Here is a 26,597-nt window from a genome sequence, read left to right on the forward strand (position 1 = left end):
TCTTGCAACTAGCAACACTTACAGCAATTGTGAGGAAAATTCGCAGTAGTATTACAATTTTTGGAACTGAGTTCTTGAGACTGTATTTTAGAATTAACTGCTAAAAGGTTCAAAGTGTGCCTCCCCTCTGCCCCCCCCCCCCCAGCTATGCCACTGGATTGATCTATAGATCTGTAGATAGATATAGATCAAAAAATTGCATTAAACTAATATCAGCAACATGAAGATTAAATAGCAAAGGTCCCAGCACTGAGCCGTGTGGAATCCCATTTGTGACCTTCCTAATGTGTCATTCTGTTATTTATAATTTTATCATTATATTGCCCATTTGTTGTTATTGTCCCAAGTACATACATATACCTTGTACAACAGATATTAATGGAACAAAACATCATGGACAAAATTAAGATGACTATGCTTGGATGGAAAGCATTTGGAAAATTACAGTCAATCCAAAAGCCAACTACCATTATGCCTGAAGAGAAAAGTTTTTAATCAATGTATTCTTCCTATATTGACATATGGCTGTGAAACATGGACACTAAATGCAAAGGAAATTCAAAAATTAAGAACCACACAATTTAGTATGGAAAGCAGTATGCTTGGTATCACAAGACTGGATCACAAAAGGAATACATGAATAAGAAATCAAAACAAAGTCTCAGACATCATAGGAAGAGCGAAACATCTGAAGTGGCAATGGGCTGGACATATTGCTTGAAGACAACATAAACAATGGACAAAAGAAGTACTGGATTGGATTCCATGAGAGGAACAGTTACTACAATGCTGATCTCTAAATCACTTTGGATTGATGATATCATCAGATTTGCAGGAGTGACATGGGAAAGGAGAGCCAAGGACAGATAGTTTTAGAGTAATTTTCGAAAGGCTTTCATCCATCAGCAGATTGACAATAGCTGCTGCTGCTGATGTTGATGATTGTTCACCTATGTCTCGATATTTAAATCTATTCTTCCTTGGTACTGCTTTCCCCCCCCCCCCCCAACCAAACACACCTGCACACCTTAGATATCAGCCAACCAATTTTCAGTCTAGCTCCAGATATCTAAGTGCATATGCTGCAGCTTAGATATAAGCTTATATATGGCATGATATCAATCAAATGCCTTTGCAAAATTTAAAAAAAAAAGAAAAAAAAAGCAGTATATGCCTTTCCCTCATCATCTACTTTATTACTTTATTATAAAGGATAATTAGATTGTCTTTTATAATAAAGAAACAAGAATCGCTCTCATATAATATCTAAGATAATGGTACTACCCTCATTTGCTCAATTCTGTCTATGATAACTCACTAATTTTGCCAAAATCTTAACAACTACAGAAGAAATAAAGGGGTCTATAGTTTGATATATCTATTCCACCACCCTTATGCAATGGTACCATTTACTTTCTTTCCATTCCTCAGACACCTTTCTCATAGCTAGACTTTCAATGAACAGCAAAGTCAGTGGAGCTGTCAGCTCCTTAGTGCATTCTCTTAAAATGTAGTGAAATCCCATCTAGTTCTAGTGCCTTATCGACTTCCAGAGTACTCAGTATTCAAAACATATTCTCCTTATGCATTTCTGGATCTTCAATCCTCCCCATTCCTCTAGTAATAAAGCTTACATTTTCCAAGATGACCTACCCTAATAAAATGATCATTAAATATCTACACTTCTGGTAGCAAAGCTTATACATTGGTTATTTATTATTCACCAAAGTTGGACGACAGTCCAATGGCAGTCTGAGAGATTATAACTGAGGTTGTTACAATGTATTTGATTGAGGACAATTTCTTTTGATTCCACAATTCGTCTTTCTAGTTCATCATAACAGTGAAAGATATTTTCAGATTTGTCCCATAAGACTGGGTGAATGAGGATTTTCTCATTAGTCTCAGCAGAATTCAGGACATGGTTTGACAGAGCACTAGCTCTTGTTTTGTTGTATGTGATGTCTCTTTTATGTTCCTCAAGATGTAATTCGATGGATTTTTCTTCTGTCTGGCCAAAATAAGGTTTATTGCAGTTGCACCAAATTCAGTAAATGCCGGGATATTTTAGGTTTTCATGTTTTTGTTTAAGAAACTCAGAAATGGAGGAAAGAGTGCTGTAAAAGGAATTAGAGATGATAAAGGCAGTGGTGTAGCTAGAGCTTTTGCCACCCGGAGCGGTCCCTGAGTTTGCCGCTCCTCTCAATACATACCAAAAATACTACAAAAAGTCAAAACGACGTATAGGGAAATAAATTTAAACCTATGTTTATTTTTGAAGTAAAACTTTAATTTCAACATTCTAAAATTGTTATTTTTCTTGCTTTTCTGTTAGCAAAATCATCAATGACATTGACGAAGTCTATTTCATAGTAATCTAGGTAATTCTTAATCAATTTTATTTGGAAAACATCCTCTCACAACTAGCAACACTTATTGCAATTGTGAGGAAAATTCGCTGTAGTATTACAATAGCTGGAACCGAGTTCTCAAGACTGTATTTTAGAATTAACTGCAAAAGTTCAAAAATGTTCAAAGTGCCGCACAGGGTGGACTGCCCCCTCCCCCCGTTCCCCTCTAGCTATGCCTCTGGATAAAGGTGATATAAAAACTGGAGAAAAAGATATCTTTCAAGTATGGAGTAATTACTTTGAAAAATTGCTAAATGAAACTAGCAGTGATGACAGCACAGTGATAAAAAAAACATTGACCAGGCATGCAATCAGCAATACACATCTGTACTTGAGGTAGAAAAAGCCATCAAAAGCCTGAAATGTGGAAAGGCAGTGGGAGTAGATATTCGACCAGAAATATTCAAGTATGGAGGTATAAAAGTCTTACAGTGGCTGCACTGTAGTTCGGAGGGTGTGGACAATGGGATGAATTCCAGATGATTGGAGTAGAACTCTCATAGTACTCTATATAAAAAGGAAAATAAAACCGAATGTGAGAATTACAGAGGTATTTCATTACTGAGTGTTCCTGGTAAGATATATGCAAGTATACTTGAGAAACAGTTGAGAAGGATTGTGGAAGAGAGGCTTGATGAAGAACAAGCTGGATTCAGGCCAAATAGTGGTTGTCAGGATCAGATTTTCACTTTACGACAGATAGTTGAGAAATCATGGGAATATAACAAAGATCTGTATTTAAGTTTTGGAAAAGGCATATGACAAGTTGCCAAGAGAGAAGTTATTCAAAATGCTACAGTTATATGGTGTTAATGGGGCATTATATCAAGCAATACTTAGTCTTTATTTGAGTTGTAAGTCAGCAGTTAGAATTGAAGGAAGTACAGGAAGATGGTTTCATGTTAAATCTAGTGTCAGACAAGGATGACACCAGGATACATTATCTGCTCTGTTATTCATTATCTTATATGGATCACATTATGAAGGAAAGTGGTATTAAACCTGATATCAAAATTGGAGATGTTAATCTCAGCTCTTTGCTTTATACAGATGATGTTATACTTCTAAATAAATCCACTACAAGTCTGCAAGATTCCCTGACTAAATTGAATAACTGTTGTAATGGATATGGTATGAAGGTCAGCAATAACAAGATGACAATGAGGCAGAAACATTGAAAATATCAACTGCATTGTGAATGCAGAACCTATAGAACAAGTAAAATATTTCAGCTACTTAGGCACGGTTTTTAGTGAAGAATGAAAATTAAATATTGAAATAGACAACAGGATCAACAAGCTGGTGTGGTAGGAAGTCAACTGAATAAATTTATATGGAATAAGAGAGAAATTAGTCAAAAGACTAAATTAGCTGTATATAAGACAGTGTTCAAACCAATTTTAACTTATGGATCTGAGAGCTGGGTTAGATGTAAAACACTTGACCAAAGACCGCAGATATGAGTCCTGAGAAGATTAGGGGGGAATGAACAGATGGCATCAATGGCAATATCATATTAAAAATGAGGATATTAGGAAAGAACTTGACATTAACAGCATCTAGGAATGTGTTAGCAGAGCTAATCTCAGGTGGTATGGTCACTTAAACAGAATATGAAAGTAAAGAGTAGCAAAACAAGTGTTCTCTGTCAGGTTGAAAGGAAAAAGACACAGAGCAAGACCAAGTTATAGGTGGATTGATACAGTAAAAAAGTGCCTTAAATGATAGAAATGTAAGATCTGACAATGTTGGAGCCTTGGCAGGTAATAGATTGATTTGGAGGAAAATTGTAGATAGGAAGTTAGTAATGATGTAAATTTTTCATGTAGTACTATCATATCCTGTACACTTCTTGATGGTAAATGTCAGGAATTTCGTTATGATGATGATGATTTTGTTTGGGCCTACTTAGCAAGGAACGGAGTTTCAGAAGAGGAGTGAAGGAAGTCCAGATGTTGTATTTTTTTAAGAACTTTGGCCAGTCATGCTTAATTAAACAGTGTTTTTTACTTTTTACCTCTTCTCTTTCAGTCATTTAATCTTTTTTTTAAAAAAAAAAAAAAAATATATATATATATATATATATATACTGCCAAAAGCTTTTAATATAATATAAATGATATAACAGTGGTTGAAAAAAGTGAAAACAAGGGTATTCTGTTTATTGAAACATCAGTACCCGGAGATAGTCAGATTGAAGACAAAGAAACTGAAAAAAATTACAAAGTATCGTAAATTGCAAGTCGAGGTTGAATGAATCTGGCAAAATAAAATGAAAGTTGTTCCCATAATAATAGGTGCTTTAGGGGCCATCCCTAAAACATTGAAAAAACATCTACAAGCACTCGAGTTAGATGGATTAAAAATCGGCAGCTGCAAAAGCCCACTTTATTTGGCACAGCATTCATATTCACAGAGTATTTCCACAGCTCATAGGCCCTTGGGTAGAGCTTGAATTAGTGGTATATAATAATAAATGCCTCTCCTGTTACTACAATATGTTCACTTGGATGATATACTCTTGCCAAATGTTCACTTAATCATTCAATTATTTTGTCTGCTAAGTTACCTCCCTACCATTGAGATTGATTAAAATTATTCTTCCATGATAATTTTTCCTTTTACTTGAAACATACTGAAAAAAACTCTTTGGCATTACTTCTGGCCTGTTCTGCTAATTTTTTCTCGTATCTAATTTTGCCTTTCTTACCATATAGGTCACCCTTCTGGCCTATGCTTTGTACTGCTTATATGCCTGCTTGTCACCTTTATTTTTTTAATTCCCTGCACAAATGTTTCTTTTTTTTGTAACTCCAGCTTAATCATGCTGTTCATCCATTTAACTCCGACTTGATTTATCTTCCTGACTCTAGTATGCAGTCTGCTATTACTTCCCTCAAACATTCCTTTACTACTTCCCATGCACCATCAACATCCAGCCTTTGCAGTTTCTCATTATTATTATTATTATTATTATTATTATTATTATTATTCAGGCCTCCATGGAGTCAAGACTCATTGTGGGAGGTCCTTCCTAAGAACATAAAGTCTGTCAAGACTCACTGAGGGGAGGTCCCCCCCCCTAAGAAACACAGTCTATCATACCACTCCTTAAACTCATTGACCGTTCTCGCTCTCACTACTCCATCAGGCAATGTATTCCACGGTTCAACCACCCTCCACGCAAAGAAACCACTCCTCACCCTCTTGCTCACAGTTTCCTTTCATAACTTCCAGGGATGGCCTCTTATCATCACTCCTTCCTGCTGTTCAACCAAGCAAAAGAACTCCCCAGTGTCAACCCTGTAACCACCTCTCAACAGTTTAAAAGTCTCATGCTATGACAATTGCTTCAAGTAATCTCCTAAGGGTATATGGAATGAATTGATGGCCTTAACAGCCCATCAATTCCATATACCCCCCCCCTCTTAATTGAAAATTCCACACATTTCCCAGATCAAGACTATATGATCGTTCTCACTGCAGTGTGATCATCTTGGTTTCATACACAGTCTCTGATGCAAATACTAGATCTAGCACTCTCAAACTTTCATCACATGCTGCCTTAGGTAATTATTCCTTAGTAATTGCATAAATTCCATTTCTTTCTTATTTCTAATCTATGTTTTCATAGTTGAGGTCTGCTATAATAATTAGCTGCCCTAATTGAAATTATTTGTCGATGCATACTATCTGCATCATCCTTCACATTCTCTGGCCTATAGCAGCAATCAAATGTATATTTTGTCCTGCTGGCCTCTATCTCACACCAGATGGACTGCCTGCAATTGAACTGCAACTTGCCTGCAGTTGAACCCTTACTCTTTGGTTGCAGTTTATCAACAATACCCCTCTCCCCACTCTTTTTTCTTTATTCTCCTTAAAAATACTATACCCTTAACATTCTATCCCACTAGCTATATCATCTGTTATCCTTAGAGGGAAACGGATAACTCGAAGCTGCCTTGGTGTTCATATTTGTCACTTCATATTAGCTGCCCCCCCCTCTTTTTTGTCCAAGCTAAAATACTTATATAACCTTAAATGCTGCTTTTCTCTTAACTGGAAATGTTTAGCACTCTTAATGTTCTGTTTATATAGTGTAATTTTTTTCCCCTTTTTTCTATGATCCATTGGGTAGATATCAGGAACCATTCCTTACAGAAATCCTTAAGTCAATTCTTGATTGACTACCTTTCAGCTCTGTAAATGGAGCATTTGTCCATTTTTTATATTATTTAGTTAGTTTATTTTGGGGTCTTCCTCTTTTTCAAGATCCTGGAAGAGGTCTTTCAATGACTTGCACTAGGAGTCTCTTAGATATTCTAATATGACCAAGGTTTGAAGGATACTGAGCTTTCTGTGTTTTCTTCAAATCTTTGTGATAAAACCAGTATAAGCAGTAAACATACTTAAATCAGTAAAATAACTGATCTTTGCCTCATTTCTGGATTTGTGATATTGTTTGGTATTTTTAGAAGCGTACAGCACCTCATTTCAAATGCCAGCAATCTCTTTATATCTCCTTTTTTTAGAGGGTCCAAGTTTCACTTCCAAAGAGGAATACAAAATTAACAAATGTGGCAATAAGATGTAATCTATTTGTTAAATGTAGTTTTTTTTTTTTTTTTTTTCCATCAGAAAACAAGCTGGTGAGTCTTTTGACCATAGTACATTTAGTGTTTGGAGGGCTATTCTTACTTTTGAAATTCTTGTTCAGGGTGCTAGAGTTGGCGTAGCACGTGGCGGAGAATTTGAGCTGTGCTGAAGAAAGTGCTTATTAATTGGTGAATAGTCCGTTTTTTTCTACGTTTTTGTAGTGCCAACTTGTTTTCTGGAATACGAGTGTCCGTCAGTGGCTATTTTTTGAAGTTAGTTGTTGTTGTGATATTGTGCATTTTGGTTACCAAGAAGATGGGGTCGGAATCGAATGCATAACGGTGAAAGACAAGACGAAGGATAAGTTTTCATTATTTATTTATTTCATTTTATTTATTTATATCTAGTGTACTTAAATGTTCTGTTTGAAATTGTTTGTACTTTTTCTTATAGTTATACTCCCTGATACTTATTTAGCGTTTATTTTTTTGACACTAATTAGCGACACTATTTTAAATAATGGCAGCAGTGACAGATAACATTACAAATGGCGTATTGCCAAGTCCCCCCCCCCCCCCCATTTAAGGACTCTATTTTGCGTGAAATCATACAGGATTTTGTAGCATGGACTTGCGGAATGTATGCATCCCGGCGATTGTATATGTGGCAGGAGAAAGAAGGGGGAAAATGTATATGCGCAAAATGCAGGTAATGGGAGGAACTTGGTGATTTAGAAATGACCATAACTGACCTCGTTGAGACTATAACTGACCTCCTTGAGTCACAGATGGGAGATTCTCCATGTAGAGAGATGACGGGTATGATAGAGGGCGAGAGAAGTATGAATAAAATAATAAGAGTGGGGAGTATGGAAAGGTAGAATGATTCTGAAGTTTTAGGAGATAGTCTTGGGAGGATCAAACAAGAATGGCTGACTTACAGAGAGATAGATGAGCTGAAAGACAGGTGGAATGTCTGGGGAATGAGATGAGAAGTGTGAAAGATGAAATTAAGCGAATGGAAGAGACGGATGCAAGACGAATCAGAGGAGGAGTGAGAGCGAGTAATGGGAATGAGAGAAGAGGAGAGAATAGGAACAGTAGTAGAGGAGAGAGATTAAGAGAGCGTTATGAGAATGGTAGAAGAAGAGAGAATAGGAACAGTATAAGAGAGGGAATGAGAGGGAGTTATGGGAGTGATAGAAGAGGAGAGAATGGGAACAGTAGAAGAGAGGGAATGAGAGAGTTGTATGAATGATAGAGGTGAGAATACGATAAGTGGAAGAGAGGGAATGAGTGTCAGATAAAGGAATGATAGAAGAGGAAAGAATGGAAACAGCAGGAGAGAGGGAATGAGAGGAATGCAAGGGAGCACAGGGACTAGAAATAGAGTGATGTCAGGAAAACAGATAAGTAGGGGAGCACAGAGAGAAACTGTTACAAGAGAGAGAGAGTGAGGGATGCATGTGAGCAGTCGAGGAATATAGGAATATGGTGGTAAGAGGCGTAATGTATGGGGACTCAATGAACCGTGGTATTCAAGATAAGATGCGTGAAGAGTGTTTGCCAGGAGGAATGATAGAAAGTGTGGCTATGGCAATTAAGAGAGGTGAAAGGGTGGATGAGATGGTTGTGATGGTAGGAACAAATGACTTGAGTGATGGTGTAAATAGGTCAGCGAGAGATATGAGATTTTTGATTGAGGCTGTACGAAAGAAGACACAGAGAGGAAAGATAGTGTGTGTGTGTGTGTGTGTGTGTTGCCTAGGTAGGATAATGTCGAGCTGATCAGAAGAGCAGTGATATTGAATGGCATAATAGCGAGAATATGTCAGAAGAGAGGATTTGGATATGTGGATACTTGGAGTGCATTTGAGAGCAGAGAGGAATTGTATGCGAGAGACCGCTTGCATTTGAATGAGGAAGGACGTAGGCATCAGGAGAGATTGCTGTTCTGAATGAGTCAGTGTGTCCCAGTGTGGATGGTAGCAGGGGTGGCCTCTTGTGGGATAGGGTACTTGGGAGAAGGAGGATGACATCAGGTAATGCTGAGGCCAGTGGAGTCTAGAGGGGATAATGCTGGGTATAGAAACAATGACATTTTTATGCTTTATACCAATGCCAGGACTATTCGGAATAAAGGAGAGGAATTGGTGGCACTGATAGCATCAGCCTGGCCAAAGATTATTGGGATCGCAGAGACGTGGTTGACAGAAGAGGTTATAATAACAGGAATAGAAGTTGTTGGGTACAGCATTTTTTGGCAGGATAGGAAGGGAAAGCGAAGTGGTGGAGTACTGCTTATGATAAGTGATGACCTATGTCCTCTAAGAATGGAGGCTTTGGAAGGCTGTGACACTAATGATTTTGAAAGCATATGGTGTGAGGTGGAGTTGGGCAAGACAGGATATTTAGTGGTGTTTTGCTACAGACAAAGGAGCACAGAGGGTGGGGACCAGGAGATGTTGAGACAGTTGAGCATGGCAAGTGCAAGAACGATTGTTATGGGAGATTTTAACTACAGCAATACAGATTGGAGAAAGGAAGATGCATGTAGCAATAAGGGAATGAAATTTCTAGAATTCTTGAGGGACAAATGTCCTAGGCAACATGTAACAGGGAACAAGAGGTTCAAGAGTTTTGGATTTGATTATAGCATCCAAACAGCTGATAATAACTAAGATGACATTTCTCCCACCAGTTGGAGACAGTGACCATATGATTTTGACTTGGAAAATGAATAGACATGCAAGAGTATCAAAGAGACGGGAACTTATGTGGAATTATAAAGCAGGTGATTATAATAGTCTTAGATATCAACTTGGGACACTTCCATGGAGGGTGGAATTGGAAGGCCAGGATATCATTAGTGCTTGGGAAATTGTGAAGGAATATTTGTTAGCAGCAATGCTAAGCTGTATTCCACGAGTGAAGAAGAGGACACAATTTGGAGTAAAGTGGATGACAAACAATATTAAACAGGAGCTGCATACAAAAAAGAGGCTATAGAAGAGATATAAGGAGATAGGTGAAGAGAAGATGCATGAAGAATATAAGACACAGACCAGAAGAGTGACTAGTATGGTAAGGAAGGCGAATTTGGAATATGAGAAAAGATTGGCACTTAGATCAAAGGAAAATCCTAGGGAATTTTTTAGCTATGTGGCCAGTAGGAGGAGAAATGACTGTGGAAGAATGACATTGTGGGATAAAAATGGGAATAGAGTGACTTCTACAGAGGACATAGTGGAATTGTTCAATGAACACTATATTGGAGTATTTCATCCTGGAGGAGTCAATTTGAATACTAGAGAGATAAAGCAGGTTCAGAGTTTAGAGGTGCAGGAGGAGAGTGTGTTCCACATACTAAGTACTCTGGATGTTAGTAAAGCTGTGGGACTGGATGGTATTTCACCACAAGTTTTGAGAGAATGTACTAAGGAACTGACAGTGCTCTTGACCTGGCTTTTCAATGAAAGTCTGGATGTGGGAAAGGTGCCCATGGAATGGAAGGAAGGTAAGATAGTGCCTTTGCATAAGGGCGGTAGCTGGACATGTCTAATTATAGGCCAGTTTATGTGTCATCAGTAGTTAGCAAGATCTTGGAGAAAGTAGTGAGGGACCATATACAGCATTTGCCAGATGAGGGTAATGTTATCAGTGAGAGTCAAAATGGATTTGTGAAGGGGCATTCTTGTTTTAGCAATATGCTAGCCTTTTATGAAACAGTTAGTAGAGCATTAAATGAGGGAAAGGCATATACTGCCATTTTCCTAGACTTAGCAAAGGCATTTGACAGGGTGCCACATGATAAGCTGATATTCAAGTTGCAGCACATGGGTCTGGATGTGCTGCAGACCCATGTGCTGCAACTTGAAGCACATGGGTCTGGATGTCAGATTGATCAACTGGATTCAGGATTGGCTGTCCGATAGGTATCAGAGAGTAGTTGTGAATGGTGGAGTAATATCAAAGAGGCAGAAGGTTACAAGTGGCATTCCACACGGCTCAGTACTGGGACCTATATTGTTTAACCTTTATATCAATGACATTGTCCGTGGATTGCAAGGGGATATTCGGTTGTTTGCAGATGATGTGAAGCTGGGAAGGGTTATTAGTAATAGTGCAGATGTGGTAGTCTTGCAAGAGGATTTGAATAAGCTAGATAGGTGGGCATGTCAGTTTAATGCAGCAAAATGTAAGGTCTTGAGGTTTGGGACACATCAATGGGATGCTGCGTACATTATGGGAGGAGTTAAACTGGAGGAAGTAGGAGAGACAGGAGATCTGGGTTTGATGATTGATAGAAACCTGAAATTTAGGAGACATATTGCAAAGGTAGTGAAGGTAACACAGAGAATTGCTGCAATAATCAGAAGGATACTGACCTGCAGAGATAAAATGGTTATCATTCCGTTGTATAAGACTCTGATCAGACCACACTTGGACTATTGTTCTCAGATCTGGTCCCCATGATTTGAAGGGGATAAATTGACTGTGGAAAGGGTACAAAGGTGGATAATAAAGATGGTGTCAGGACTGTACAATGTTAGTTATGAGGATTGGCTGAGGGAGTGTGGACTGCAGAGTTTGGTGGATAGAATGAGGAGGGGTGATATGATTGAGACTTTTACTGCTGAGAGATGGTTACAGGGTTGGCAGTGGGGAGTTCTTTCGCTTGGTTGAACAGTGGGAAGGAGTAATAATGAGAAGTGGCCATCCCTGGAAGTTATGAAAGGAAACTGTGAGAAAGAGGGTGAGGAGTGGTTTCTTTCCATGGAGGGTGGTTGAACCATGGAATGTATTGCCTGATGAAGTGGTGAGAGGGAGAACGGTCAATGAGTTTAAGGAGTGGTATGATAGACTTTGTGTTTCTTAGGGGGGGGGGCCTCCCTCGATGAGTCTTGATAGATGTGTTTCTTAGAAAGGACCTCCCACAATGAGTCTTTTGACTCCATGAGTGCCTGAATAATAATAATAATTCTATCTTGTTCCTCCATCTTAAAACTACTGCAATATTTTGAACTGATCATTCCTTTATTACCAAAGCACAGATATTTGTCATTTTTAATTTTTCAGCACTTATAACATGACATTTTTTAGGAGTATGATCTTGACTTTGTGGTTATGTTTCCTGAAGATTTGATTTGTTTTCTGCTAGGAGATCAATATCATCAGCAAACTTTTGGATGATTTATTCGTTTCTTTACTGTGACTCTGATATCACAATTCTTTGTCTTCATTTGCTCCAAATGAGAGGAAGGAGTTAAATACAATAACTTGCACCCCTGTATTGTTATTTACTCAGTTGAAAAGATAGTGCTATAGTTCCCCTTGATCCCAATCCATCATTTGAGAAGATGAGTACAGGGATGCAATGAGTAATATATTATCTTGCCATCTGTTCCAATTATGGAACAGATGGCAATATTGGTGGATTGTGAGTGGTGGAAGCAGAGTTGTAGAGTAGATGCCCTTCCTCGATGAGTCTTTGGACTCCCTGGAGGTGAATGATAATAATAATACTGTTGAATTTTCCAGAGGAGATCATGCCAAATACTTTCTGTATGTCAGTAAAATTATGGCATATTATGTCCTGTGTACTTTTTCCTGATAAGAATATATGATTTGTTGTACTCCTGTTTATCTTAAATCTGGCATGTCAATCTCAATCTCTTTTCTAGTTAGTGTTTGATGTTCTTTGTGTGTCCTTTAACTTGTGAATATTAGATTTGGCTTCTGTATTAAATCTGGTATTCAGATTTAATACAGAAATATGCAGAAATATCAAGAAGAAAGGCATTTATATGGAATTATATTATAATTTCTAAGATTATAATAATCTTAGAAATCAGTGGGGCAGGTTCATAGAATGGAAGAATTGGAAAGGTGAGATACACCAGTGCACAGTAACCAGCAAAGAGATATTTATCAGGAAGTTGTATATCTTGCCTGAATGTGAATATCTCGCTTCAAGTGAAAAAGAGAACATGATTTGTCATAAAGGGGATGACTAAAGATATGAAATGGGAACTGCAGATGAAAACAAGGTTATGGAAAAGTATAGAGAGAATAGTGGATAGCAGTTGCATGAAGAATAGAAGACTTGGGCCAGGAAAGTGACTAGCATGGTAATGTGGGTATGACCAATAGGAGGAGAAATGATTGTGGAAGAATGGTGTTGTTAAACGAAAATGGTAGTAGCGTGATTGACGCAGAAGATACTAGAGTTACTTAATAATCACTTTATTGGGGGTATCTCATCCTGGAAAAGATTTTATTACTAGAGGGATGGGGTTCAAGGTTTGGAAGTGCAAGAGGGAGTGTGTTTCAAATACTAAGTGCTCTGGATGTCATTCAGGCAATGGGACTTCACCACATTTTAAAAGAATGTGCTAAGAAACTGACAGTTCCAATGACTTGGCATTGACCTGGCTATGGGAAAGGTGCCCAAGGAATGAAAGGAGGGCAAGATTGTGCCATTGTGGAATGTGGAATGCATTATATAAGGGTGGTGGTAGAATGGATGTGTCAAACTACAGACTAGTTTGCATTTCTACTGTAGCTGTTAAGATTTTGTAGGAATTAGTGAGAGATGATATGTAGCATTGGGAAGACAAGTGTAATGTTATCTTTGAGGATCATCATGGACTTGTTAAAGTGTGCTCTTGTTGTAAAAATCTAATTGCCTTTTTATAATAAAGCAATGAGTGGTTGATGAGGAAAATGCATATACAGGTATCCCTTGCTTAACGAGGTTTTGATTATCGCGGCGAAATTAATTGCAGCAGTCCCTTGATATACACGGCAAGAGTTTTGATTAACACGCCTTTAACCCTGAGGAGCTTGCAGCTGATCTGACAGATACAAGCAAAATGCTTAATATAAATATTCTCACACAATTCAGTGTATAGCTTGGAAGTCATGAGTAGCTGTGCATTCATATGTGATATATGATGGTAAACTGTATCTGAGAGATACCGCGACCTCCGATGTCATTATAGTATGGTTTAATTTTTTTCTTTTTTTTTATTCTTTAATTCGGCTTATGAAATTTTTAAATTGTAACTGAAAATAAATAAACCATGGAGAGCCAAAGACTTATTTATCATACATGTCCTCTAGGAGATGTGCTTTACATATATGGAAAATACTAAGCAAAAGTGATCTGGAGCTTACTCCACCTTTACTATGGTTGCCCATAAGGTTGGTGATGCTTGCATCCACCGAAATTTTTACTTTCTATATATTTGGCACGAAATTCTTGTAGTTTCTATATTCGGCTTATGAAATAATGTTGGATTCAATATCCACTGAATTTGTACCATCATGTATTATATTTGCAGTCTTTTTTCTTTATGTTTTATTGCTTTTTTGCCGAGGTCTGGAGAGTCATTTTGCTTGTTATCATAGAATTTATGCCGATAAGAAAAAAACTAAAACTGTTCAAACGACTCTTGATAACTTCTTTTGATAAAAAATTGCAGTAAATAATGTAGGTACAAGCATTTATTAAACATTTACTTGGAATTCATTTTTTATCTTTCCTAAAAGAGTACCATAAAAAACGAACTATTAGTACAGTAATCGATCAGGAAAACGAATTGTACTTTTTACCATTGATTATTAGATTTGATTAACGCAATTTTGATATATGCGGTAACATTGAGGGATAACTGCGTTAATCAAGGGATACCTGTACTGCATTTTTTTACAAAGGCATTTGACAGGGTGCCACATGATAAGCTGATATTTAAGTTGCATGAGTTTAGATATCAGGTTAGTTTGGGGATTGGCTGTCTGAAAGATATCAGAGTTGTGTATGAGGCAGCAATATCAAGAAAAACAGATGGTTACAAGTGGGGGGTATCACAGGATCAGTAACGAAACCCTTTATATCAATGACATTGTCAACAGATTGCAGGGAGATATTCAGTCGTTTGCAGATGATGTGAAATTGGCTTCATATCATCTTCAAAAAACTGCCCTTCAGGATGATTTGAATAAGCTGGACATGTGGGCAAATGAAGAGGGGGTTTCAGTTTAATGCAACTAAATATATCTTGAAGTTTGGGATCCACCGATGGGAGGCTGCATACTCTGTTGGAGAAGCTGTACTAGAGGAAGTAGAGGAGACAAATTACCTTAGGTGGTGATTCATAGAAATGTTAAGTTTAGGGGACATACAAAGCTGGTGAATTCAGAGGATTGCTACAATATTGAGGACTGTGACCAGCAGTGATAAGCAGAGTGGTGATTCCATTGTATAAAGCCCTGATAAGATCACATCTGGATTATTGTGCTCAGTTTTGGTTGCCAGGATTTGAAGGGAATAAAATCATGACTGTACAGCATTAGCTGCATGTTCTCATCCTATCCTCACAGCTAATTCTGTACAGTCATGATTTTATTCCCTTCAAATCCTGAGGATAGGATGAGAGCATGTGGACTGTAAAATTTAGTAGGTGGAAGGAGGGTTAATCTGATCGAGGCATTTAAATTGTTGAGAGTTAGTTACATGGTTTGACATTGGAGAGTTCTTTTGTATGGTAGTACGAGGAGAATTAGCAAGAACAAAGTGCCATCCCTGGAAGTTACAAATGGAAGTGGTGAGTAAGAGAGTGAGGAGTGGCTTTTTTGCATGGAGAGTGTTGGGCTGTGGGATGCATTGCCTAATAGGACGGTGAGAGCACAAACGGTGAATGAATTTATGGAATGGTATGATAGACTTTGTGTTGTTTAAGTTGAGCCTCCCATGATACGTTTTATGATGCCATGAAGGTCCTGAATAAACATAATAAGAGTTTATAAGATGTTCTATCTTACAGATTCTAGATTTTTATCCTCCCATTTCTTCTCGAATGACATAATGGCTTTTTCAAGTGAAGGAAATTTAGCTGGTCTCTGTTGGTAGAAGAAATTTTAATTCTCAGAAACATGGTATTCTATCCTGCAAAACAGATGCATGTATTGGAGAACAGACACAGTTAACATAATGGTTTCATTAGCCTTAGTTGTTTCAGACTATAATCCAACAAACTTAGTTTCTCTTTAGAAGGATTTAGCTAAAGATAGTGATTTAGGCTAATCAGTTTTTGAAGATGTTGCTAATATTACTGGGTACAAAGACTGCTTTTATGTTTTCTTTTAGAATGAAGCTAATTTTATCTTTGATATTCTTTATTTATGGGAAGGAAACTGATGTCTTGTAAGAACATATTTCCTTAAATATTTCCTGTTGCTGGATGCCATATCTAATATTTCGTGGTTTGGTTTTTTATATTTTCTGTTCTCTTTAAATATCTTCCTGTACTGAAATGTTCTGGCCAAAGCTCCAGAGGTATAATGCTATACTAAAATAAATTTGTTATAGGAAACTATTCCTGTAGGCTTGCCATAGTAAAAATCAGTATTATTATCATCATTGTTGGACCTCTACAGAGCCATGCTCCTTATGAGGGAGGGTGCACTAGGTCTCACCAAACCGATAACATTGTATGTTAAAATCATTCAGTGTCTGCATGCTGACCATCCTCTTGAATAATACATTCCATGCATCCACTAATACCTGCTTCTCACTCCCTTGGTGACTTTCTCCATTATGTAGAAACTGGTCCTTTACTCCTTGTCACTTATCTTTGCTGCTCTTTATAAAATCTTCCCAGTATCTATGTGATCAGAACCACTGTATACGGCTTATGTCTAATTTATATCATCCTTCATTCTCTCTTACTTTTTTGAAGCAGATAGGGATTTATTAGTATTTTATTATGTTTATAACATTTTGTTGGTATCTAAATATGTGAATATTAGTTTAATCACATTGAATTTACTTTTTAAGGCAAGGAAAAAAAAAATCCATTAATGTTTCTTGATATAAAAAAAATGTTGACACCATGTATATATTATGTATGATTTGGCAATTTTCCTTTGTCCTGTAGTAACTATTTTTCTTGTCATTAGGGGCCCTTTTGTAACAGCTCTCAGTAAAACATGGTGTCCTGACCATTTCTTATGCAACAATGTACACTGTGCACAGCCTCTTCAAGATATTGGTTTTGTAGAAGAACAAGGTCAGCTGTATTGTGAAAACTGCTATGAAGCTTTCTTAGCACCCATCTGTGCTAAATGTAACAGTCGCATTAAAGGAGTGAGTAATAATATATCATTTTAATTATCCAAAATAGAACTAAAATAGAACAACAATTAATCTAATAGACAAGTTAAGTGTTGAATATTCATAACTTATTTTAATGATATTACAACACCAAACCAACTAAACTATAAAATAAAAAGATGTTTATTAACTAGCTTGTAATTTGCTAGATTTCAAACCAGCAGCTTCACAGCAGTTACATGTTATAGTTAACACGCCACAATGAGTAAGTGAAACAGTTCAAACTGTAACAAACTAAAGATCTAAGCCCTAATTTGGCACCCTCTATTATTGTAAAAAAGGAGTATTACAGCTATGTAGAAGTTGATCTTAAGATAATAAATAATCTCCCAAATTAATAGTCTCCCAAATTTTTGGCAAATGCAACCATACTTGTTCAGGTTAGGAGAATGCTTCATAGCCATGGCTGACTTTAAAAATAATATTTTTTACCCGTAATGACTTCTATAAAGATCTCCAGGCAAGTCCAGACTTTCCTGGAGATCTGCAAGGTGAATGTTAACAGATCTTCCTGTCTATGCATAGTAGGTCAAAAGTTACAGTCTCATGAAACTTCATACACTCTATGATATGCCAGGGGATGGAGTTTATCATTAGGAGAGCAGATAAGGATAAACTCCATCCCCTATGTGAAGGAGTGTCCAAAGTGTATAAAGGGGTATATAAAGAGTGATTATTCCCAAACATGTTTGTATCGTGAAAACGTTTATCTCTGGTTGTCTTTTATAGACAAAGAAATTATCACACTGAAAATAAAAAAAGTACTTTCAAATTCTTAAAGGATTATATTAACATGTGGTGATAATTAATATTATCAGGTCTCTCTCTTTTTTAAATAATTAACTACAAGTAGTTTATATGAATTATGAATGATTAACTAGGTTTAACTCATAGACCTTTTATTGATAAACTGAATGTTACTACAACATGTTTTGCTGTCTTTATGGCTGACAGCATCTTCATGAAGATATTTAGCACAAAAAAAACTTAAAACATTTTGAACAGCCATTATTTCTATAAATTGAAATATACTGGATTGATAGTTTAACCATCCAAACAGCCATGTGGATCAAATATATCAGAAATATACGCTTCATATCCATATTATTTCAATATCCAAAGGTTATATTGATTTCAATACACACTTCACATCCATGTAATTATGGATCTGTGGTTAAAACATCATGATTAGTTAGATCATGTGCATCATTAGGCACATCTGTACATTGTTGTACAAACTCTGTATATGATTGCTGGCATAAGAGAGCTCATGAATGTTACATACACCAATTAATGACTTCCAGATGTCATGAAGTAAGTCCTTGCTTTCTATTTAGTGTGCTGTGGGAGCAAGAAATTTTAGGGAGGTTTTGGATGCACCATCCAAATTATGTGAACAATATGTTAAGGATGGGTGGATTTGTATAGAGTTAATAGCTGGATGAGTGAAAGTAGCATATGGAGTATACAAGAGATTACCTAGTTTTTTGAAGAAGTAATATGTCTTTATGCTAAGGAGAGGTTGGAGGAGAGTAAAAGTGTTGATCCTGCCCGGTGAGAATTTCTACATTACTGATGGTGAGGGCAGGTGAGATTCATTTTGAGAGAGAAAAGACAAGGTTACATTGAAACTGAACCAGGTTATCCTCACCAATTTGAAGAATGGTGTAGAATCAGTGTTTAAGGTTATAGTTGTAGATGATCTTGAAGCTTGGGATGTTTGTGCAATGCATGATTTGCTATATGAGTAGGATGGATGAAGTGTACTATCATCCATTGTAAAGCTGTGGAGTGATTACTGACTTGTCATTCATATATAGGAAAGAAGGGCTGGCAGTATAACAGTACTAAAGCATTCCTACATTGGTGGAGAAGCTCCAAGATAGGGGGAGCTGTTCAAAAAAACTTAGTAACAAAGTAGCATGATCAGATGCTCTGGAAATGTCAAGGGCAAATGGCACATTTCTCCAAATCTTTCCATGGTACATGTCAAGTGGTAGGTGATGTAAGATGTGCCTTCTAGTCTCTTGCAAAGACCATTTAATGCAATTTCTGCTGAGTTGCACTTCTCCCTCTCATCAGGATGGTATCATACTGCTGGATATGATAGTATCTTATCCCAATACATGGAAACAAACATACATCCAGCCTATTCCAAAGAAAGGAGATAATTCTACTATCAAATTAACAGCTAATTAATCACTTTAACCTCAGTCCTTTCCAAAATAATGGAAAAGGTTATCAATAGTCAAATTCTCCACTGCATGGAGATCTGCCAGTTAATGACAACCAGTATGGATTTCTCAAGTGATCAGCTGTGGATCTAGACTGGAGGAATCAATACTGATTGTCATTAACTGGCAGATCTCCAGGTAGTGGAGAATTTGATTGTTGATGACTTTCTCCATTATTTTGGAAAGGACTGAGGTTAAAGTGATTAATTAGTTGTTAATTTGATAGACTTAATTCCCTTATTTGTTTCCATGTATTGGGATAAGTCTTGAGGATAAAAGATTGTTGAGACAATATAGGAGAGGCGTTAGTTCTGGAATGCAAGTTTTGAATACAGTTGGGGGAGATGCCATCATGGTAAGAAGACATTTTTGGTATCTAAGCTATTTAGTATTCTTCTGATATCTTTTTTGTGCTGAAACACCACAGAATGCTTATGGTGCTCCGTTTTGGTATGGTAGGAGGTGACTTGCTGTAGTCATCTATGCAGAAGTTAGAGAAGAGGGATATCAAGTGATCAGCTTGATATCGAGATATTATCTCATTCAGTGGTATGATACCATCTGGATGAGAGAGAGAGAGAGAAAAGTGCAGGTGAGCAGAAATTGGATCCAATGGTCTTTGCAAGAGCACAGAAGGCACAGTTTTCATGTGGATAGGAGATGAATTTTCTGCTGTTGACCTTTAGGAAGTCAGATTTGGCTTTGCTGATGACAGTTTGGTATTTATTTCATGCTTCAGCTTAAGCTAAGTATGAAGCTGGAGTTCCTGATGCAAGCCATTTGTAGTATGCTGAATTTTTTTTTTCAACATGTTGATAAATCACACCTTGGAAAGTAGACATTTTGAATGTATGACAGCCTTCATTCTGGTGAGAATAATTTCTGTGACTAGATCAGAGCAGGAGTTTGGATCAGAAGAGTGGAAGTAGTAGTCTCAGTATGGAAAGGAAGATTTCTGGAGGTCATCCCACTTGTTGCCTTTCCTTTGTGCTAAAGTAAATTAGGTTGGGAGTGGCTAAAGGGATGGTATTTTGTGAGAGAGGAAACTTGCAAATGTTATGATCTGTGTGAGTTACTGAGAGGAAAGGTGACCTGTGGTTCAGAAAAGATCAAGGGTGTTTGTAGTATGGATAGTTATCTGGTAGATGTATAATTTGCATTAAGTCATGACTATTCGTAAGTACTTTGGTATCTTGTCCAGTGGTTCTGGAAAAGGGAAGCCAGCCTGAGTTGTGGACATTATTCAGAGATAAAAAGGTGAAAAGGTCAGAGCAGTTTTCAGAATTTGCAGAGCAGTAAATGCATCAGGCAAATGTAACTGAATGAGACAAGGAAACTTTAAGCTAGAGGTCAAAAAGCAAAGGAGGGTTCTAAATTTAGCATTATCTTGAAAGACGTGTGTAATTTGGACATTGAAGATGGACTGTGGTTATTGTAGCTGCAATTTGGGTTTCTCAAGAATCTGGTTTGGATATGTGATGGGATATTAGTAAAGTGGACATGATCATGACTTTGTATGTACTCGTATTTTGGCATATTGTGTATTTTTTTGTAATTTTTTGTTGAAATTAGTTTTTGATGTAGGTTTGTTTTAAACACAGTGACAGTGACATTGTTTTTACATTTATTTCATTACTGATTAGGAAATAGATTAAAAGACAGAGTAGAACATGCAGTCAGAAGAGCATGATTTCAAAAATGGATGTAATCCATTTCTGAAAATATTGCCTGTCAGGACTGGTGAGCTTGTTATAAACATTAGCCACTGTATCAAATTGCAGAAAGTGGAACTTCATTGCAGTTAATTTAAATTTGTGAGATTATTTGAGGAATCTTATGAAACCTTGTTTGCCAGCCAAATTTTAATAGTGTTGATTATATAATTACATATATCAATTTCTCACATTTAGGAAGTAGTTATCCATACAACAACTGTATATAAAAGAATATTTTTTTATTCTTAAAATTGTTTTTATATGCCCACCCACCACTTTACAATTTTAGTATTTAGTAGAGTTTTGCTTTGAATATGCTACTACTATTTCACTGAAAAATGTCAGTTGTACAGTTTAAACTTTACAGCTTGAAGTCCTATTAGTGTTTTTGGATCCAAAATATAAGTTTTTTTTTTTTAAAATATTCAGCTGAAGTTTATTCTTTTTTTTTTTTCTATATTATTTTTTTTTTGAGCGTTTGTTTGCTGGCAAGGATCATTTGTTTTTCCCTGTTTTTATGCTTTTATTTTTATTATACTATATTGTATATCATGGCACCCATGCATAGAACAATGATGGGTGATTTTGAAATGCATGATATTTTGTTAGCTCTAGTGTGTGCAAAATGTGTTTACTTTGTAGAATGAAAGATTTATGGAAAGAGAACAAACTGGTAAGCTTGTGTCAAAAAGTGTATTCAGGGAGAGTAAGAAGAATGATAGCAATGAGTTAAGTGATGGAATGCATGAAAATGCAATTGTGAGCTGCATGGCACATGTGGTAGGAGTGACAATAAGAATGAAATGACAGAAAATGGAAAAAATTACCACATGATGAGAAAGATACTGCATTTAACATGGAGTTTTCCAGAGAACAAAACGTAAGATGCTTGGCATCTCATACAATGCAGAAACAAAAGAAGGGAGGGATTAAGTAGAGTACAAAAAAGAATTTGGATGGGAGAGATGTTGGCAGTGCACAGAGATGGACAAGGGGATGTTTGAAGAAAACGGTATCAGACCCAGAGTCAGGAGGATAAATCAGGTAGGAATTAGATTGATGAATAGCTTCATTAAGCAGGAGTTGCAGAAAAAGGAGCATATGAAAGAGATATGAATAAAAAAGGCAATCAGCATACTCATGACCAGTACAAGGAACAGGCAAGAAGAATAACCTGTATGGTAAGAAAGACTAAAATTAATTATGAGAGGAAGCTAGCTAATGAGGCCAAAAGAAATCCCAAAGGGAGGCAAACAAAGTTTGCGCCTGAAGTATCTTCAGGACTGGGCAACTTGTGGCAAAGGTGGACTGAGTTCTCATCACTTTCCTTAGTATCCCATAATGCAAAGCACATCTCCTTGCAGACATGTATAATGCTATGCATTATGGGAAGGATCACTACCCAGACAGGTTTCGACCTTTATTGAGGTCTCTTCAGCGGAAGCCAGACCCAGAGGTGATACCAAGATTGAAGTAATGCAGAAGTTGTATTTCCATATGCCAGTTGCCAAAAGGTGTCACACCCTATTATTAAATTACTCTGGATTAGAGAAAGATGTTGGAAGTTACTAAGGAAGGTGATGAGAACTCAGTCCACTTTTGTCACGAGTTCCCCAGTTCTGAAGATACTTCAGGTGCAAACTTTGTTTGCTTACACTTGGATAAAGGATTAAACTAAATATATAATTTATAGTCTAACCAAGTGAAAAAAACTAATGCAGTGTCATATGTGACATTGACTGTTGGAAGAATAGAGGTTGATGAATTGTAGGTGCTTAGGGTGATCCCACTCTTGAACTTCAAGTCCAGTGGCGGATTTAGGCATTAAAGGGCCTGAGGCATTTGCGATTTTCGGGGCCCTTTATATTATTAAGTTACAAACAATTCATTAAAATTTTTTTTAATATTTTATGTATAATTGCACAATGCATACACATACATACATAACAATAATTACTTCGCAACAAAAATTATATAAAATGTTTTGTATACATATAAATATGAAAATAGGTAGGTAACTTTAATTGTATATTACATATTATAGGAACAATTCGATAATATTATAATCACATTCAGGTACAGTCTGTATTTTGTACATAAGTATTTTATGAAATTATAGTGGCAATTTTCTACTTTTTGCAGCAGAAGATTTGTGAATTAATAAATGAAATTCTAATTCTTGTAATACAGAATTTTCAATAAACATCAGTGACAAATTTGATAGTCGATCTTGCCCCAATGAATTTCTTAAATAATTCTTGACACACTTAAGGACGGAAAAAGATCTTTCTGCAGAAGCATTACAAATAGGCATTGTTAAAAAATTTTTTTGTATTGTTTCTACATTTGGAAAAGTTGATTGCAATCCGTTAATGATTGTTTTGTACATTTGAAATGGACATGTGATTTTTTCTTCTTTTATGTATTTTAAGAAATGATATATTTTCATCAATGAAATAGCTAATTTCAATATCATTCTTATATATATTTCCCAATTTAGAAATGCAATAATTTATGTCATCTTTACTCATATCCTCATATCGTGATCAAAAAATAATTGAAAATGACTTAACACATTAGAATACATATTAATTTTGGTGGAAATTTCGGTATTCAATCTATCACAAATCATATTATGAGTTTCTATGATGAACAATTTGCGACCTGTTAGAATTGTCTTGTTTGTGTTATTTGGTGCTGTATTTAATTCATCAAAATGTCTTTTTTGTTTCTTTATCCGGTTTATTTCATAATTTGTTCCATCAGTTAATAGATTTGCTTGTTCCATGGTTTCAAAATCATTCCGTGCAAAGATTTTAAAAATTTTAGACATTGCAACAAATGTGTTTGAACTTCTTGAAGCGAAAGAGTTGTGTTATTTATTCTTTGCAATAATCTATCCCATAATATTGTTAACACTGCAATTTCATATTTATCAAAATATTTTGACAATGTTTGGCTTGCAATCTATTATCTGGTTTTTCAAGTTCATTTTCGCCTATTTTAATAAGAACAGTTTTAATATGTTTATAATTTAATCACAAAGCAGATACGGCATCAGCTCATGATGACCATCTTGTGTCACTGATTCTTTTAATGTGGTTGGAATTTGTATCGGCAAAACTGTCTATAATTAAATTCCATCGTTGCGTAGATTTAGAAAAAAAATTATATACGTTCTGTACAAAATCGAAATAATAAACAGCCTTTGAACAAGCTTCTACAGCAGAGTTTCCAATAATGTTAAGTGTGTGAGTAGAACATGGAATGAAAATTGCTGATTCGTTCAACATCTTAATTCTTGCTTGTAGATCATTATATTTGCTGCATTGTCGTATGTTTGGCCACAACAATTTTTTATATCTAAAGATGTAGCATTTAAATTGTTAAAAACGAGTTCCTCTAAATTTTTTGCATAATGGTTATTTAATTGCAGAAAACCAAAAAACCATTCCAGCACATCTCCTTTACTATTTACATATCTCAATATAAAAATTAACTGGTCTATATGGCTCACATCAGGTGTGGAATCAACGATCAACGAATAATTCAGAGCTTCTCAAACTTCCAAAATTAATTTCTCCTTTACTTCAGTCCCCATTAAAGCAATAAATTCATCACATATCATATGAGACAAGTAATTAACCTTCCTGCTTCGGATATTATCATATCTTGTTAAATGATTTTTGATAAACTCATCAAACTGTGATAAATATTCTATACAAGTTATAAAATTTCCTCTTTTGTTAACACCACCAACACTTTCATCTTCTCTGTTCCCCCGAAATCCTAAATCCAAACTTGCTAACAACTTTACTGTGGCTACAATTCTTTTTAAAAAATCTTGTCAATATTTTTGTTCATTATTAATCTGATTAATCAAATGAAAATCAAAATTAATAAAATCCAGTTATCGACAATCTTTCTTTTACAATCAACATTGAGGAAATATGTTCTTTAGAGCATTCATGTTCTTTCAATGCGTGTTTAAGATTTTTCCAATCATTGTATCCTATACTAAATTTAGTAATAGAACGTGTAAAAAGTTTGCAAACATAGCAGTAATCATTTTGCTACATTCTGAAAAAATAAGCCATTCTCAATATTCTTTTGTGCCATTTGCTTTTTCACAGTAAAAATGAACATTTGAAATATTTCTGTAGTATGTCTGATTTCTGTTATTATATTCAACTTTTAAAGATATTATTATTCAGGCCTCCAAGGAGTCAAAAGACTCAACGAGGGAGGTCCTTCCTAAGACATAAAGTCTGTCAAGACTCATCGAGGAGAGGTCCCCGCCTGAGAAACACAAAGTCTATCATACCACTCCTTAAACTCACTGACCATTCTCGCTCCAACCACTCCATCAGGCAATGCATTCCACGGCTCAACCACCCTCCTCACAAAGAAACCACTCCTTACCCTCTTGCTCACAGTTTCCTTTCGTAACTTCCAGGGATGGCCTCTTGTCATCACTCCTTCCCGCTGTTCAACCAAGCGAAAGAACTCCCCAGTGTCAACCCTGTAACCACCTCTCAACAGTTTAAAAGTCTCAATCATATCACCTCTCCTTCTTCTATCCACCAAACTCTGCAGTCCACATTCTCTCAGCCAATCCTCATAACTATCCGTGTACAGTCCTGAAACCATCTTTGTCATCGGTCTATGTATCCTATCCACAGTTAATTTATCCACTTCAAATCCTGGGGACCAAATCTGAGAACAATAGTCCAAGTGTGGTCTGATCAGAGACTTATACAACGGAATGATAACCCTCTTATCTCTGCAGGTCAGTGTCCTTCTCATAATAGCAGCAATCCTCTGTGTTACCTTCACCACCACCATATGTCCCCTAAACTTCAGGTTTCTATCAATCATTAACCCCAGATCTCTTGTCTCCCCTACTTCCTCCAGTATAACTCCCATAAAGTATGCAGCATCCCATCGATGTTTCCCAAACCTCAAGACCTTACATTTTGCTGCATTAAACTGATACTCCCATTCATTTGCCCATCTATCTAGCTTATTTAAATCCTCTTGCAGGGCTACCACATCTGCACTATTACTAATAATCCTTCCCAGCTTCGCATCATCTGCAAACATATTCCCCTGCAATCCACTGGCTATGTCATTGATATAAAGGTTAAACAATATAGGTCCTGGTACTGAGCCCTGTGGGACCCCACTTGTAACCCTCTGCCTCCTGGAAACTGCTCCACCATACACAACTCTCTGATACCTATCAGACAGCCAATCCTGAATCCAGTTGACCAATCTGACATCCAGATCCATGTGCTGCAACTTAAATATCAGCTTATCATGTGGCACCCTGTCAACTGCCTTTGCCAAGTCTAAGAAAATTGCAGTATATGCCTTTCCTTCATCTAATGTTCTTGTAACTTTATTATAAAAGGTTAGCATATTGCTAAAACAAGAGCGTCCTTTCACAAATCCATGTTGAT

General features: G+C 36.5%; 1 protein-coding gene across 1 annotated transcript in view; it reads left to right on the forward strand.

The window, feature by feature from the left end:
- LOC150104300 (uncharacterized) overlaps nucleotides 1-26,597 on the forward strand; it is a 346,794-nt gene that overhangs the window by 291,211 nt on the left and 28,986 nt on the right. The window contains exon 12 of the mRNA XM_090396282.1: nucleotides 16,973-17,159. Coding sequence (XP_090252408.1) covers nucleotides 16,973-17,159 — 187 coding nt within the window. The remainder of the gene's footprint in view (nucleotides 1-16,972; nucleotides 17,160-26,597) is intronic.

This window comes from Typopeltis vanoorti, chromosome 8 (assembly GCF_054136105.1).
Source record: "Typopeltis vanoorti isolate ZY-2024b chromosome 8, IOZ_Tvanoo_1.0, whole genome shotgun sequence".
Lineage (NCBI taxonomy): Eukaryota > Metazoa > Arthropoda > Arachnida > Uropygi > Thelyphonidae > Typopeltis > Typopeltis vanoorti.